At 40.1% G+C, this 16,548-nt stretch overlaps 1 protein-coding gene across 2 annotated transcripts in view; it reads left to right on the top strand.

Moving 5' to 3' along the window:
- Window positions 1–16,548, top strand: part of ENTHD1 (ENTH domain containing 1) — a 143,437-nt gene that overhangs the window by 44,554 nt on the left and 82,335 nt on the right. The window contains exon 3 of one of the 2 annotated variants that reach the window (XM_007519294.2): window positions 2,354–2,596. The exons of the other annotated variant lie outside the window; for it this stretch is intronic. Within the exon in view, the coding sequence (XP_007519356.2) occupies window positions 2,354–2,596 (243 nt within the window). The remainder of the gene's footprint in view (window positions 1–2,353; window positions 2,597–16,548) is intronic. 2 annotated transcript variants of the gene reach the window in all.

Below are 16,548 nucleotides of genomic sequence, written 5' to 3'. Positions count from 1 at the left end.
TTCTCTCTGTCCTATCAAAAATAAAAATAAAAATAAATGACCACAGGAGCATGGATTCATAGTGCAGGCACTGAACCCCAGTGATAACCCTGTAGGCAAAATAATAATAAGAAGAATAGTAATAATGACAATAATAATAATAATAATACCACCAAACACTGCATTTGAGCATCCTTTTATATTTGCAAAGAAGGCTGAACAGATGAGCTTGTGCTAGTTATCAGGAAACTTGGTCCTGGACTAATCACCTCAGTAACCAGTCACACACATGATGAGGATTCAGGTCTGAGACTTGCTCTGACATGCTACTAAAGGCAATAAATTATTCTGATAGGATGTTATGGAAGCAAAAGCCAATTACTTGCCTTCCTTTTGTCCCACACCATTTGTACCTCTTTCAGTTAATAGACATAACTGGCTCTGACTAGCTGTCCACCTGTTCCTCTGTACATACATAAATTCATTTTTATTTCTGCTTCCTTTTTGTGTATTTCTCTGGTGGTTCCCTGATGCTTTACAGATTTGTTTTCTATTGTTCATACCACTTTAACCATTTTAGCCGTAGGTCACGGTCATACATCTGTGTCAGCATGCCTAGATCTAGTTCATTCCTTTTCTTTTTATGCCTATATTGCTTGATTAATTTATAATGTGTGCTTCTTGTAAAAAAAATTCAATAGTTTTTTTTTTTATGATTAGGTAGGTCATTTTCAGGGTCTCAAGTAACTTATTTGGATTCATGGCATCATTCCAGAGATCAGAATAGTATTGTGTTTTTAAGATCGAACTTCTGATTTGTATTTGTATTTTCTTTGGATGTTTAACCTCAAAATTGTGGCAAATTAGCATGCTATGTTGTATAATCAAATATCATTCTTTTTGTCTGTTATTATATTCCATAAAAGCTGTTTCTCCACAATGTGCTCATACATGCATGTGTGGATTCCTGGTCATCATGTCAGCTGTAGCTGGGGTCTCACAGGTACAGGTGGATGCTTGGGGCCATTTACTCAAGGCAGGACTGAGCCTCTAGACAGAGGTGCAAAGCTTTTCTCTTCCTTTGCACACAACTTTCTGATGCTTTCCTCTCAGGAACTCAGGGTTTATTTGCACCTCTTCACCCAACATCTTTTGAAGAATGTTCTGTCTTTTGTGTTATTTGTCTCCAATTTAAACTCCCATAAAATGGTACTGGATTATTAGGAGACCATTTGTTATCTCCACCATATTAAAAAAAATTTTTTTTAATTACTTTTATTGGAAAGTCGGGTGGTAGCACAGCGGGTTAAGTGCAAGTGGTGCAAAGCACAAGGACCAGGGTAAGGATCCTAGTTCCAGCCCCCAGTTCCCCCCCTGCAGGGGAGTTGCTTCATAAGCAGTGAAGCAGGTCTGCAGGTGTCTTTCTCTCCCCTCTCTGTCTTCCGCTCCTCTCTCTATTTCTCTCTGTCCTATCCAACAGCAACATCAATAACAACAACTACAACAATAAAAATAAGGGCAACAAAAGGGAATAGATAAATATATAAAAATAAGTAAAATAAAATAATTACTTTCATTAACTTTATTAGATAGAGACAGCCAGAAATTGAGAAGGTAGTGGGGGATAGAGAAGGAGGGGGAAAGAGAGACACTTGCAACACTGCCTCACCACTTGCAAAGCTTTCCCCCTGCAGATGGGGACTGGGGACTCGAACCTGGGTCTTTGTGCACTGTAACATATGTGCTCAACTAGTTGCAGCACCACCAAGCCCCCTTCACCAGATCTTTGTATTTCGTGTTGTGGATTGTCTAGTAACTTGGACTTCCAGATATTTATACTGAAGTATGAACAGATTGCTATTTCCTGGTGTATTCAATAGTGGTTTTAAAGTGAAATATATGATATGAATCCATCACATAGTCATTAATTTTCTTTTTTTTGAGGTCAGGGAGAGTGCTGGGGACTTAATCTAATGTCTCTTGTATGCATCAGAATAGTGTCCCAGCCCAGTTTCTTTAAAAATAAAATTCTATATCAAGAAAAGAGAAGAAAGAATGTGGCAGGGAGGGACTCCAAAGCATCTCTCCACCAGCTATGACGTTCCCCTTGCCGTTATCCATGGTGCTCCCATGTGGTGCTGAGAACTGACAAGGCCAGTGGTCTACCTGCCGAATTATCTCCTGGCCCTTTTAAAGCAGTAGGAGAAGAGATTCTTTATTGATAATTCTAGTGAAACTCAGATTTTCTTCTTTACTTACCACAGATTTTGTATTTATGTTTCTTTTCTCACATTTTCTTTTTTTCTGATTTTTTTCAAAATAAAACTTTTATCTTTAATCACTATTTTCTAAGCAAACCCGGTGTGTTTTTCAGGTTACTATATCCGTGAAAAGACTAAGCAACTCATAACCTTGCTGATGGATGAACAATTGCTACGTAGTGAGAGGGAGGTAGCATGTAGGACTCGACGGCGTACTTCCTACTCGGTGACAGTCCCTAAAAGATTACCTGATACAGGTAATTCACCAACAGCATGCGCTTCTGCTCCCACACCTGAAATCCCAACTTCTGAGAAGAAGCATAAACTTATTAATGTTGCAAGACTACGTCATAAAAGTACGTATGTATAATGAACGTCAGACTAAAATGCAGTAGATATCAGATAGTAGATTTCAGTATTAAAGTATTTCAGTCTTAAAGTCTTTTTACCAGAGCACTGCACACCTCTGGCTTTATGGTGGTATGGAGTAATGGAACCAGGGACTTCAGAGTCTCAGGCATGAAAGTCTTTTGAATAGCCGTTATGCTATTTCCCCCAACCCTGCTGTTACTTTATTAGACACCATACCATAGAGAACAAAGATGAATGGTATTTAGAAGAAGCGTGTGGGGTGGGGGGGTTGCGGGTGGCTAGGGTGGCTAGGGCCTTCCACGTGCATGATTTTACTTCTCCTAAACTGCTTTTTCATCCAGATAGAGTGTGACAACACTATAGCACTGATGCTTTCCCTGGAAGTGTGGCACATCCCTTGTGGTATTGGGTTCAAACCTGGGTTGGGCTCATTGTGAGGGACACACCTTACCTGGTGAACTCTCTCTCTCCTTCCCTTCCCTCCTCTCCCCTTCCTTTCCTTCACTCCTTCCTTCCTTCCTTCCTTTCCTTCTCTCTTCCTCTCTTTCTCCCTTTTCTTTCTTCTGAAGAACTAGGGTTTCACACATATATGACTGCACCACTTGTGGCCTCATTTTTCATTTAAAGAGACAGAAAGAGGGAGAGGTGCCACAGCACCAAAGCACCCCCAGTGCTATGCTATTGGGACTCGAACCTGGGTTGAGCACAGTGGCAAGGCAGACACTTTACCTTTGATCCCAAGATTAAGTTCCTGAAGGCACTTACCTGGGATTCATATGAAATATTTTGAGTTTAAACAGCATTAAATTAATGATGACCCTATTTGACAAACCACTAGCTACAATTCAGTTTTAAAGTCTTAATTATAACTGAGATATGAAGAATTGTGTTCTGAAACTATAGGGTCTGTGTGCATTTGTATTTTGGACCCTACAAATAAAGAAGTTGGTATTTTCTTTTTTTTTTTCTTCTATATTTATTCCCTTTTGTTGCCCTTGTTGCTTTATTGTTGTAGTTGTTGTTGTTGTCGTTGTTGTTGGATAGGACATAGAGAAATGGAGAGAGGAGGGGAAGATTGAGATGGGGAGAGAAAGACAGACACCTGCAGACCTGCTTCACCACTTGTAAAGTGACTCCCCTGCAGATGGGGAGCTGGGGGCTCGAACTGGGATCTTTATGCTGGTCCTTACGCTTTGCACCACCAGCACTTAACCCACTGCACTATCATCTGACTCCCAGAAGTTGGTATTTTCTAAAATGTGTCTCAGAATTCTATAAGTTCTCTAAAACTCTCCTTCGTGCTGTATAACATGTTCCTTTGTCTAATAAGACTTTAAATCTGAACTACTGAACTGTAAAAATAAGGGACTTATTTATAATGTTATAGTAGAAAACCCTGGGATGAATGAAAAACCTTTTCTACCCAATTTGCTAAAGCAGAACATATTTCACCCAACCTCTTCAGTAATACTCTGTTGATAAGTTGTGCATGAGGAATGGACTGGTGAGTTTAAACTGTGTATTAAAGAAATGTGACTTAGATGACTCTCCGTTGAAGGAACCTTAAATGTGTGCAGTAAGTAAGGATCATCTAAGAATAAATATCTAGTTACAAGTATTTTTTTAGCAGTCTGCCTCTTAGCTTTATCATGCAAATCTATTAAGCAAGATCCTATAAGGACAATGGTTTCCCCTTATTTGCAGTTTCACTTTCTGTGGTTTTAGTCACACAGGGTCAACCTTGGTCCAAACATACTATGCACAACAGGATATCTTGAGTGAGAGATATGCTACATTCACATCACTTCTGTTATGGTGTATTATTATAGTAGTTATATTTTATTACCAGTTATTATGGCCAATGTCTTATTGTGCCTAGGTTAAAAGTTAAATTTTATCACAGGCATATGTAGAAGAGACACACACACACTCACTCCAGCACTACCTGCAGTTTTGGGCACCCATGGGGGGCACGGTGTGTGTGTCTTAGGACATATTCCTTAGAGACAAGGGTTACTATTGGGCTGTTGTAAAAGTCATGATGTATTTTTGAACGCAAAAACGTGTCATGCTTTTTCCAATAACCCAATGTATCCAGCATGAATAGGTAGTCCAAATGTCAGTTAAGTATGGAAATTTTAAAATGTTAGTAGTAATGCTAACACAAACTAATTCTGCTAAAGACGATGAAAGTACTTGTCTGAGTCAGGTAAGTATCCTCAAATGTTCAAGTAGATTTGAGAGATGGCAAAACAGTAAAAGAGATGAACATCATAAGTCTAATACTAAACATCACTACTTGTCCAAAAGAGCCAGAAACTCATTTTGAAATTTTCTCATGGAAACCTTAAGTTCAAATTGACTTGAAAAAGGAATAAAGCAACTAATTATGTTTCAGAGTTCCCTCCCTGTTTGTACTTCTCTTTCCTTTCTTGCTCTTCCTCCATTTCTTTTCTCTTTGAATATAAATGTTTAATGATTGCATTTATTATTTGAAACCTGGATAGTAGCAGTAATTTGGAAATGCAGCAGTGACTAAAGCAAAATTTCTTTTAGTTCTGGAAAGATAGCTCACTGGGCAGGGTGTGTGCCTTGCCATGCATGCAGCTCAAGTTGAAACCCTGATACCAACATGGGAAATGCTATGGCATTGGAGGAAGCTCTAGTGCTGTGGTGTCCCTTCCTCCCTCTGATTTGTTTGTTTGTTTAACCAATGCACTGCTCATCTCTGGCTTATGGTGGTACAGAGGATTGAATCTGGGACCTGGGGGTCTCAGGCATGAGAATCTGTTTGCATGACCATTATGCTATCTCCCTCGCCATTTTTTTTTTTTTTTTTTTTTTTTTTTTTTTGCTTCCAGGGTAGTTGCTGGGACTCAGTGCCTTAACTATGAATTCACTACTCCTGGAGACTATGTTTTCCCTTTTGTTGCCCTTGTTGTTTATTGTTGTTGTTGTTAATTATTGTTGTTGTTATTATTGTTATTATTGCTGTCGTTGTTGCATAGGACAGAGAGAAATCGAGAGAGGGGTGAAAGACAGAGGGGGACAGAAAGATAGACACCTGCAGACCTACTTCACCACCTGTGAGGTGACACCCGCCCCACAGGTGGTGAGCCGGGGGCTTGAACCGGGATCCTTACTATGGTCCTTGTGCTTCGTGCCATGTGTGCTTAATCCGCTGTATCACCGCCCAGCCCCTACCCTTGCCATTTTTTTAAAAAAAGAATTTACTTATTTATTAACTCAGGACCTCATTCACTGTGCCACCTTCTGGGCCACCCTCTCTCTGGTTCTTTGTCTTTCTCTCTGTGTCTCTGTTTGAGTGGAAATGCAGCCCAAAGTGGTGAAATCACATATACATGAAACACTAGCTCTGAAAAAAAAATCATGGAGCAGATAGTCTCGTGATACAAACATATATATAAACACTCATAAGGAACATAGATATAATATGTCAGAGAATGGCAAATCTTTATAAATAAAAGCAAAGCAGTGCCAGGAGCTATAGAATAACAAGGATGCCTGCCTGCCTGCCTGCCTGCCTCCCTGCCTTCCTTTTCTTCCTTTCTTTTTGGTCAGGTAATGCAAGGAGGCCTTTAGGGGAGGCGTGAAGAGTTAACCAGAGGCCCAGATGCAGTTAAGACAGCAATTCATGCACATCTGGGATGTTCCAGGCAGAGGAACAGCCGGTGCAAATTCTCTGGCACTGGAACAAGTTTGAGACACTTAACTATCAGCTCAGGAAACGAGTTTCTAAATTGTTACATAAGAGCTCAATTCTGAGCCATTTTTGTGATTCATACAATGAAATCTAATTTATTGCTTTATAGTCACTGCTATTTTAAAAACCAAAGTTTTGAGTCTATAGCTTTTTGACATATCGTTTTCACTAGACTGAGCTCCAAATGACTTTTTACTGTTCAAAACAAAACAAAACAAAACAAAACTACCTTAAGATAAAGATTTGCTGTGCTTTATTTTAAATACTTCACACATGTAAGCTCTTCTAAGTAGATGAGGTGTGTCCATCCTCTCATCAAGGTTGTATCTAGTGATGAGCTTTCAAGTCTGTTTTAAAAGATGTTCAAAGGAAGGCAGGATAGCTCACTTGGGAGGCTGTCACTTTACAAGCAGTGGAGCAAGTCTGCAGATCTCTCTCTCTCTCATTTTTATTTTTATTTATTTATTTTTTTTACCAGAGCACTACTCAGCTCTGGCTTATGGATCGAACCTGGGACCTTGGAGCCTGAGGCATGAGAGCCTGTTTGCATATCCATTATGCTATCTCCCCCATCCCCAGGGTCTGTTTTTCTCTCCCTGTCTCAATTTCCCCTCCTCTCTCAATTTCTCCCTGTCCTATCCAAAATGGGGAAAAAGAAAATGCTCTTCAGGAGCATTGGGTTTGTAGTGCTGCCACTGTGCCTCAGCAATAACCCTGGAGGCAAGAAAAAAAAAAGGAAAGAAGTGGAGGTGTTCTTAGTGGACAGAAGAAGTAGGAAATGAGAACTTGGTGACGGGTGGATAACACTCACAAGTGTTAGTGTACCAAATGGTGCCAACGTGGTAGTGCCTTAAACATAATAGGAATTTCTTTTCCTCTTTTCCTCTTTTCAAAAAGCAGTCCAGAACTAGTATTCTTAATAAAAAGGTTCTCCGTTAATGTCAGGGACCCATGGCTCTTTCTGTCTTACTGTTGCTCTAAACTCACTGTGGAGCTCCCATTTCATGATCCAAGAGTTTCTTGAGCTATCTAGCCAGTAGAGAGGAAAAGAGGTTGAAAATATGAAAGCCCTTTCCCTTAAGGACAAAGTTTCTCATAACATTTGGCTTACATAATATGTACACTTAGACACTCCTGGCTGCAAGGGAGACTGAGAAAAGTGGTCTGTTGTGGACAGTCATGTATTTAAATGCAAGTTAGATGATCTACTATGAAGATGGAAGGAGAGAATAAAATAGGGAATTGCAAATAGTTCTTAACCAAATAGTTGCTGTCATAGTGGGAAAAATGCAAACAAGAAATGAATTAATTGTGGTAACACATGGTTGCTTATGGAACAGAATAGAGAATTTAAGTTTGAGTATGGGGAAAATGTGAGCAGATATTTTAGAATATTCAGCATAGTTCATAAAGGGCATAATAAGCAGTATTGGAAATTTCAGTTTCACAGCTTCTAGGAACCACTGTAGGCTTTGGAGAACAGAAGGGATGTTTAGCTTAGTCAAAGAACTTAGTTTCTTATTACTGAAGACAGCTGTTGGTTGAAGATAATTCTTACTGCTTTGTGTAGAAATGAAGGAAATATCAATTGGAAGGAAGCTGTGTAAGAGACAGTTGTTTCAGTCCAGGTATCCAGGACCTACTCTGGGGTTATTGAAATGAACAAAAGGTAATGTTGAAAGGTAGAATATAGGTAGGAAATGGAGGTAAGTGGATGATGTATTTAAGAAGAAAGAAAAATTGAAAATGACAACATTTGTGTTGGGGAAAAATGGAGACAAATGATGCTTGTATCATGTAGGTAAATTACCATCAGAAGGAATTTAAAGATGTCTCTAAATAATTTAGTTATAATGAAATGTAAAATTGAATGCATTGCTAGAAATATGATTCCCAGGCTTTTGAATCTAGAGCTGAAACAGCTGTGCCTAGTTTCTCTGTGGTGAATTAGCAAGGAAAGAGAGGTTCTTAGAGAAGTTACTGTGTATAATTACTTTTATTCCTTTTGTTCCTATTCTGTGATGCTTTATCCAAAGCTTAATTCTGGTAGATAGCAAAAGTGGTATTTGTTTAGATTATGTTAATTTTGAAGGAAGAGAGGAGATGAAGAATAACTACTGCTTGATGATAAAACAGAAAACTCATTTCTAATCCAGCTTTCTGGAGTTATAAGCATAAGAATTAGGGCCTTTCCTTAGAGATAACAATTATTAAAACTATCACCTGAGACCGATTAAAATTAGACCATCAAACCATTACTTCTGTTGGTTATCTAATCTTCCAGAAAGAGCTCATTGGTGGTAATATCTTTTGTAGTGGGGTTTTCTCTGTATTAGAGAGGGATTACTCTAGTTTGTGATAAATTTAATAGCATTTTATATCATGGAAATATTTTTCTAGAAATCATATGTGATTGTTGTTGAACCGAAAGTTATACTGCAAAGTAATTTTACTACTTTTATAATAAAAAACAATAATATTGATTTCCTGCAGTAAAATTTGTTCTAATAGAGTTGATAATGGGTTCATACTTGGTAGCCTTATCACAGTAGGCTAGATAGCAGTATTTGTTGTGCAAATTTTGGTTGTTACTAAAACATTTATGCTAATGAATGCCAAGCATTTGATTTTTTTTTAATAAAAAATACAAAAGAAAATATGACAATAACATACCCCTGTTACTGCAAACCAATCACGATTAACTTCTTAGAATATTTACTTCCAGCCTGTTAATTTTTCTTTTTTTCTTTTTGTCTCAGAAATATCAATCTGTTGTATAAATAACACAGGTTCAAAACACAAATTCTTTTTCTTTTTTTTGCCTCCAAGGTTATTGCTGGGGCTAGATGCTGCACTACAAACCCACTGCTCCTGGCAGTCATTTTTTTCTGGGTTTCTTTCTTTTTCTTTTCTCTTCTTTTTTTGATAGGACAGAGAGAAATTAAGGAAGGAGGGGGATAGAGAAGGAGAGAAAAGATAGACACCTGCAGACCTGCTTCACCACTTGTGAAGGGACCCTCCTGCAGGTGGGGAGCTGGGAGCTCTAACCAGGATCTCTGTGCGGGTCCTTGTGCTTTGTATTATGTGTGCTTAACTAGTGCATCACTGCTGGACTCCCGCTAAACACAAATTCTAGATGTCTTTCTGTCCATACATAAAGATGCTAAACTAGAGATAAATTATTTTATTAAAAAGGAATTGTACTAGATTTTTTGTTTGTTTGTTTGTTTTTGTTTTTTCCCTCCAGGGTTATCGCTGGGGCTCTGAATTCCCTGTTACTAGAGGCTATTTTTTCTCTTTTGTTGCCCTAGTTGTTTATCATTGCTGTTCTTATTGTTATTATTGCCACTAATGTTGTTGTTGGACAGGATAGAGAGAAATGGAGGAGGGGAAGACAGAGTGGGAGAGAAAGAGACACCTGCAGACCTGCTTTACCCCTTGTGAAGCGACCCTCTTGCAGGTGGGGAGGGGGGGCTCAAACCGGATCCTTATGCAGGTCCTTATGCTTTCTGCCATGTGCGCTTAACCCGCTGTGCTACTGCCCGGCTCCCGATTCTTTTTAAGGAAAAAGTACTTAAGGTCTTTTTCTGGCAGTAAGACTTATTAGGAGCCCTAAGAAATCCATATTGCACAATAATCAAAACCTGTGAGATGAGACAGTGGTAGACCGGATGAGCATGAGGTTGTGAGTACAGCTCCCGATACCTCATGTGCCAGAGTGATTCTCTAGTTCTTTCTCATTAATAAATCTTTTTGACAAAAGCATGTAAATAACATACTATTAATATGTGAGAAACTTCTGGCTCCATAAAAAATACATGAAGTCTTTAGTATGTCTTCCTCTCAAAAAATTAAATAAAATAAAATAAAACAAAATAAGAGCCTAACATGGCCTGTGGGCAGTAACTTCCAGCTGGTGACTGCAGGATGCTGCAGGTGACAGATAGTAGGGGGTTAGTTGCTTGAGAAGCTTTTAGTAATTAATAAAATGACATTGAGCCCTGAGATGGAAAGCCTTGGTAATTATGCTGAACCCAGATACTCAAATGGTCTCTCTGCTAAAATAAAGCTTTTTCGTCCCCACAAGCTAGATTCATAGGATTCCCACCAATTAAATTTAACAAATGAATTGAAAGAATATTTTCAGTTTCCCAAAGGTTGTAGATACTGGAATGAGCAGATGTATGAAGTAGACAAGCTATAAATTTAAATACTTAAGTAAATTAAGAATGTAAGCACAATGTTTAAGAGGATACTGATAGCACTAAATACATCTATTAGGAAAGAGGAAGATATGAAAGCAGACATCTAAGTTTCCACTTCAAGAAACTAAAAAAGGAAGACCAAATTAAGTGTAAAGTAAACAGAGGAGAAGAAATAATAAGAATTAAGGCAGAAATCAGGCGAACTGAAAACCGGAAAGCAATGAGATACAAATAAATAAATAAATAAGTAAATAAATGGTTCTTTGAAAAAGAAAGGCATAATTGTGGGAATAATAATAAAAGATAAAAATTACTGGTATTAGAAACAAAAGAGGGGATATCAACATAAATACTTCGCACATTAGAAGGATAGTAAAGGATACTTTTATTTATTTATTTTGCTTTTTTGTTTGGACCAACTCTGGGACGTCATTGCTCTGGGTTGACTTTTCTTTTTAGATAGAGTGAAACAGAGAGGCAGAGACGGGAGGCAAAAGACACCAAGACACTGAAGCTCCCTTGGCTACAGTGGAGGCAGGGCTCTAACCTTGGTCCTGCACATGGCAGACCGGTGCACTGTCCAAGTGAACTATTTTGCCAGTAAGGCACGCTGTGAATAACTCTGTGACCACAATTTGACAACCTATGTGAAGTGGACCAATCCCTTGAAAGATAAAATTTGCCAAAACTCACCAGAAAGACAAACTGAATAGACCAGTATTAAAGAAGTTGAACCAATTAACTTTTCATAACATAAGATATCAGACTCTGATAGATTTACTGATGAATTCTACCAAATGTTTAATAAATTATACCAGTTCTTTATTATGTTGGCAGTTTTGACTCTATTTTTAAGCTGTAGTGTGGGAATCCAAACAAAAGCCACAACACCAGGGGTACAGGCAAACAGTTTATTGGCACTGACCCAGACTTAGCTCACGCGGCAAAGAAGCGGCTCACTTCATTCCTGTCCCACATCTTGGAATCTGAATCTATGCCCAGAATTTGGCGTCGTGCAAAGATAATAGCAGTTTTGAAACCAAAGAAAGACCCAACACTGGCCGCCAGCTATAGACCAATTTCTCTCCTTTCCGTGTGTTACAAACTCCTTGAGAGGCTGCTTCTGTCATGTATTTCTCCTCTTAGAGAGAAATTCCTATCACCCGCCCAAGCTGGTTTCCGCCCAGGAAGATCTACCTGCGAACAAGCCCTGGCCCTCTCAACTTACAGTGAAAATGGATTCCAGAAGAATTTAAAGACGAGTGCTGTCTTTGTTGATCTCACAGCAGCCTATGACACGGTCTGGCACTGTGGTCTCCTAGTCAAGATCTCAAGATGCCTGCCTCCATGGGTGGCCAACACTATATCGTTTCTTCTCCAAAACAGAAGATTCCGGGTGCATCTGGGTGACAAGTCTAGCAGATGGAGACTTGTCTCAAGTGGCCTCCCCCAGGGCTCTGTTCTGGCTCCTACGCTATTTAATATTTACATCAATGACCTCCCAGAAACTTCTTCAAGGAAGTTCATCTACGCCGATGACATCTGCTGTGCAACTCAGGCATCAAAGTTCAACATCCTCGAGGAAACACTCACGAAAGACATGTCTCTGATATCTGATTACTGTAAAAAATGGTGTCTAATCCCTAGCACTGCAAAAACAGTATCATCTGTTTTCCATCTACACCATGCCTCGGCCTCGCGTGAGCTTAATGTGCAGCTTGGCGATACAAGAATCCGGCATGAAGCCCAGCCAGTCTATCTTGGCGTTACTCTCGATCGCACTCCGTCATTTCACGAACATCTCATAAAAACTGCAGCAAAGGTGGGCGCGAGGAATAACATCATTGCAAGACTGGCCAGCTCCTCATGGGGCGCGAGCGCTTCCACACTGCGATCATCATCTCTGGTATTATGCTATTCCACTGCAGAATACTGTGCCCCAGTATGGTTCCGTAGCCCCCATGTCCACTTGGTTGATTCCAAATTATATTCCTCCATGAGGATAATTTCTGGAACCATCCGTTCTACCCCGGCTCCATGGCTGCCAGTTCTTAGCAACATCGCCCCGCCAGATATTTGTCGGGATGCAGCATCATCTAAGTTCATTTCCCACGTCTACGCTCAACCGGACCTGCCAATATACGCGGATATCTTCGCCCACCCTGTCCAACGCTTGACGTCTTGTCACCCAATCTGGTCTCCTACGCCTACACTGAACTTCTCTGTTCCAGACTCTTGGAAACAGAGTTGGCAGTCAGTTGAGGTAAAGAACAAACACCTCATCACAGGCCCCTGCAAGCGTCAACCTGGCTTTGACCTAGCACGTTATGATTGGGCCTTCCTCAATCGCTATTGAACAGGCCATGGCCGGTGCGCTGCTATGTTCCACCGCTGGGGAGCCAGAGACGACCCGAACTGCCCCTGCATCTACAGACAGACTATGACCCACATAGTCAACGACTGCCACCTCTCCAGATTCAAAGGAGGTCTTGAAACTTTACATCAGGCTCAACCTGAAGCTGTTGACTGGCTACGGAAGAAAGGCAAACGCTAGAAGAAGAAGCAGCTCATGCTGCAACTTCTGGGTCCCAATTTTTAGCAGAATTTCACTCTTCTAGTAAATCAGTACAGAAAGAAAGGTTGGCTAATGATTCACAGTTAGATATACAAGGACTAAGATGGGTAGAAGTAATAGAAGTCTTAGAGCTGTCAGGGCCTTTACAAACAACAGAAGATGGAGGATGATTAAGCTTGGAATTTGTAGATTTTTCTAAAAAAAAAAAAAAGTGAGTCGGGCTGTAGCGCAGCGGGTTAAGCGCAGGTGGCACAAAGCACAAGGATCGGCATAAGGATCCCGGTTCGAACCCCGGCTCCCCACCTGCAGGGGAGTCGCTTCACAGGCGGTGAAGCAGGTCTGCAGGTGTCTATCTTTCTCTCCTCCTCTCTGTCTTCCCCTCCTCTCTCCATTTCTCTCTGTCCTATCCAACAACGACAACAACAATAATAACTACAACAATAAAACAACAAGGGCAACAAAAGGGAATAAATAAATTAAATAAATATATATTTTAAAAAAGATCTTTAAAAAAACAAACTGGTACAAATATTTACAGTTTTTTAAAGTTTTTAAATATTTATTTATTTATTTCCTTTTTGTTCCCCTTGTTGTTTTATTGTTATAGTTATTATTGTTGTTGTTATACAGTTATTATACATCAGGATCATGGCTAGATACTCAGGTTCAGGTTCTAGAACTGTATTGCTTTTATTTCAGTTCTGAGCTAGTTGTGTGAGCTTGGATACTTAAACTTTGTACTACCAAAATTATTTCTGTAAAATGGGGATAATATAATTCTTCTATTGAAGAGTTGTTGTAAGGAAACAATTGAGGGGGTTGAGGAGACAGCATAATGGCTATGCAAAAAGACTTTCATGCCTCAGGCACCAAAGGTCCCAGATCCAGTTGTCATCACCACGGTAGACTTGAGCAGTGCTCTGGTAATGGAAAAAAAAAGTATATGGGTTGATAATACGTTCAACATAGTAAACTTTGGCTGTTATTTTCTCAGGTTCACCTAGTGATTTCTAGACATCAGAACAAGTTACAGTTTGAGAGATATTTCTTATTATATATACACATTTCTGCAGTAAGTAGAAATGGGAGAACTAAGCCTAGGCCATAAGCAGTCTTCCTGAGAACACCTTCTGCATCTTGTACAAGATCTTACTCCATCATATTGTTCAGAAATTAATCCTGTTCCCGTGGGAAAAAGAACTCTAGTTTCGGACGATCCAACTTAATTCAGTAATTATCACTTCTCTTGAAGGGTCAGTATTTTTATTTACTCATTCTGTTGTACCTATTTTTCTTTAGCTATGTACATTTCTTCTCAGTCATTGGGAAGGGACAAACATTGTCCACTTCCTCTTTTTGCAGATATGTGAATAGTGATAAGAAGTCTCAGAACCTTCTCAACTTCTGTCAGTACCACCTTTGGCTGAGAGACAGCTGTTCTAGATCTTCTAGTTATGTTTCTTCTTCTTTTTAATATTCATTCATTCCTTTTTGTTGCCCTTGTTGTTTAATTGTTGTAGTTATTATTATTGTTATTGATGTCATTGTTGGATAGGACAGAGACAAATGGAGAGAGATGAGAAAGACAGAGAGGGGGAGAGAAAGATAGACACCTGCAGACCTGCTTCACCACTTGTGAAGCGACTCCCCTCCAGGTGGGGAACCGGGGGCTCAAACCAGGATCCTTATGCCGGTCCTGGTGCTTTGCACCACCTGCACTTAACCCACTGCGCTACTGCCCGACTCCCACTTCTAGTTATGTTTCCATGTTAAATTGTTGTTGTGGATTTTAAAATTATTTTTGACTTAAAAAAATCTCATGTAAGTATTACATGATGGAAATTCTATGTTGTAATTTCACTCAGCTACCTTAGTGCAGTATGTAGTCACTGAAAAATTAAAACCTACTTTTGTAGGTTTTAAATTCAATGTTTGTTTCTTTGTCTTTGTAGCTGAGCACTTAACAGTGTGGATTTTAGTGTTTACTGTTCTCCCTCTTCCCACTCCTCCCCCTCCTTCCTTTTTCCCTCTAGGGTTGTGGCTGGGTCTCAGTGCCTGCACTATGAATCTACTGCTCCTGGAGGCCATCATTTTTTTCCCCATTGTCGTTGCTGTTATTATTGTTTGTTGTTGCTGCTGCTGTTGTTGAATAGGACGGAGAGAAATTGAGAGAGGAGGGAAAGATAGAGAGGGGGAGAGAAAGATAGACACCTGCAGACCTGCTTTACTGTTTGTGAAGTGGCCCCCATGCAAGTGGGGAGCCAAGGGCTCAAACCAGGATCCTGGAGCCCATTCTTGTGCTTCATACTGTGTGTGCTTAACCAGGTGCACTGCGACCTAGCCCCTTTTTTATTTTTTTATTTTTATTTTTATTTTTTTTGTTTTCTTTTTTAAATATTTATTTTATTTATTTATTCCCTTTTGTTGCCCTTATTGTTTTATTGTTGTAGTTATTATTGTTGTTGTCGTTGTTGGATAGGACAGAGAGAAATGGAGAGAGGAGGGGAAGACAGAGAGGAGGAGAGAAAGATAGACACCTGCAGACCTGCTTCACCGCTCGTGAAGCGACTCCCCTGCAGGTGGGGAGCCGGGGTTCGAACCGGGATCCTTATGCCGGTCCTTGTGCTTTGCTTCACCTGCGCTTAACCCGCTGCGCTACAGCCCGACTCCCGACCTAGCCCCTTTTACTATTATTCTTAAGTGAGAACAACTGGCAGCATCTAGAAATTTTATTTTATCTTATTTTTTAAAGCCACTATAGTTTCCTAAACTGTAGTATTTGAGCCTTTTTTTTTCCTCCAGTATTATCACTGGGGCTGGTGCCGGCCTTAGGAAGCCATAGCTTCTGGAGGCCATTTTTTCCTTCCTCCACCCCACCCCAATTTTATTGGATAGGACAGAGAGAAATTGGTAGGGAGGAGAGAGAGAGAGAGAGGTCTCAAGAGAGAAGGCCAGGCAGTGGTGCACCAGGTTAGGCACACATAGTATGAAGCTCAAGGACCCTTCCTCCACCCGCCACCTGCAGGGGTCACTTCACAAACTGTGAAGCAGGTCTGCAGGTGTCTCTCTGTCTCTTTCCCTATCTTCTTCTCCCCTCTCAATTTCTTTCTGTCCTATCCAATAAATGGAAAAAGGGGGCCACCAGGAGCAGTGGATTCATAGGGTAGGAACCCAGCCACAGCGATACCCTGGAGGCAAAAAAAAGAGAGAGCAACAAAGGCAACAAAAATAAAAATAAATAAATAAATAAATAAATAAATAAATAAATAAAAAGAGAGATGAGAGCAAAAGATAGACACCTGCAGACCTGCTTCATTTGTGAAGTACCCCCACTGCAGGTGGGGAGCAGGGACTTGAAACCAGGTCCTTGTGCCTAGTACTGTGTACGCTTAACTATGTGCTCACTGCCCGGCCCCTGCATCTCAAATTTTT

Source organism: Erinaceus europaeus, chromosome 4 (genome assembly GCF_950295315.1).
Source record: "Erinaceus europaeus chromosome 4, mEriEur2.1, whole genome shotgun sequence".
In the NCBI taxonomy this organism is placed as follows: domain Eukaryota; kingdom Metazoa; phylum Chordata; class Mammalia; order Eulipotyphla; family Erinaceidae; genus Erinaceus; species Erinaceus europaeus.
This window is presented reverse-complemented; position numbering and strand designations above follow the sequence as displayed.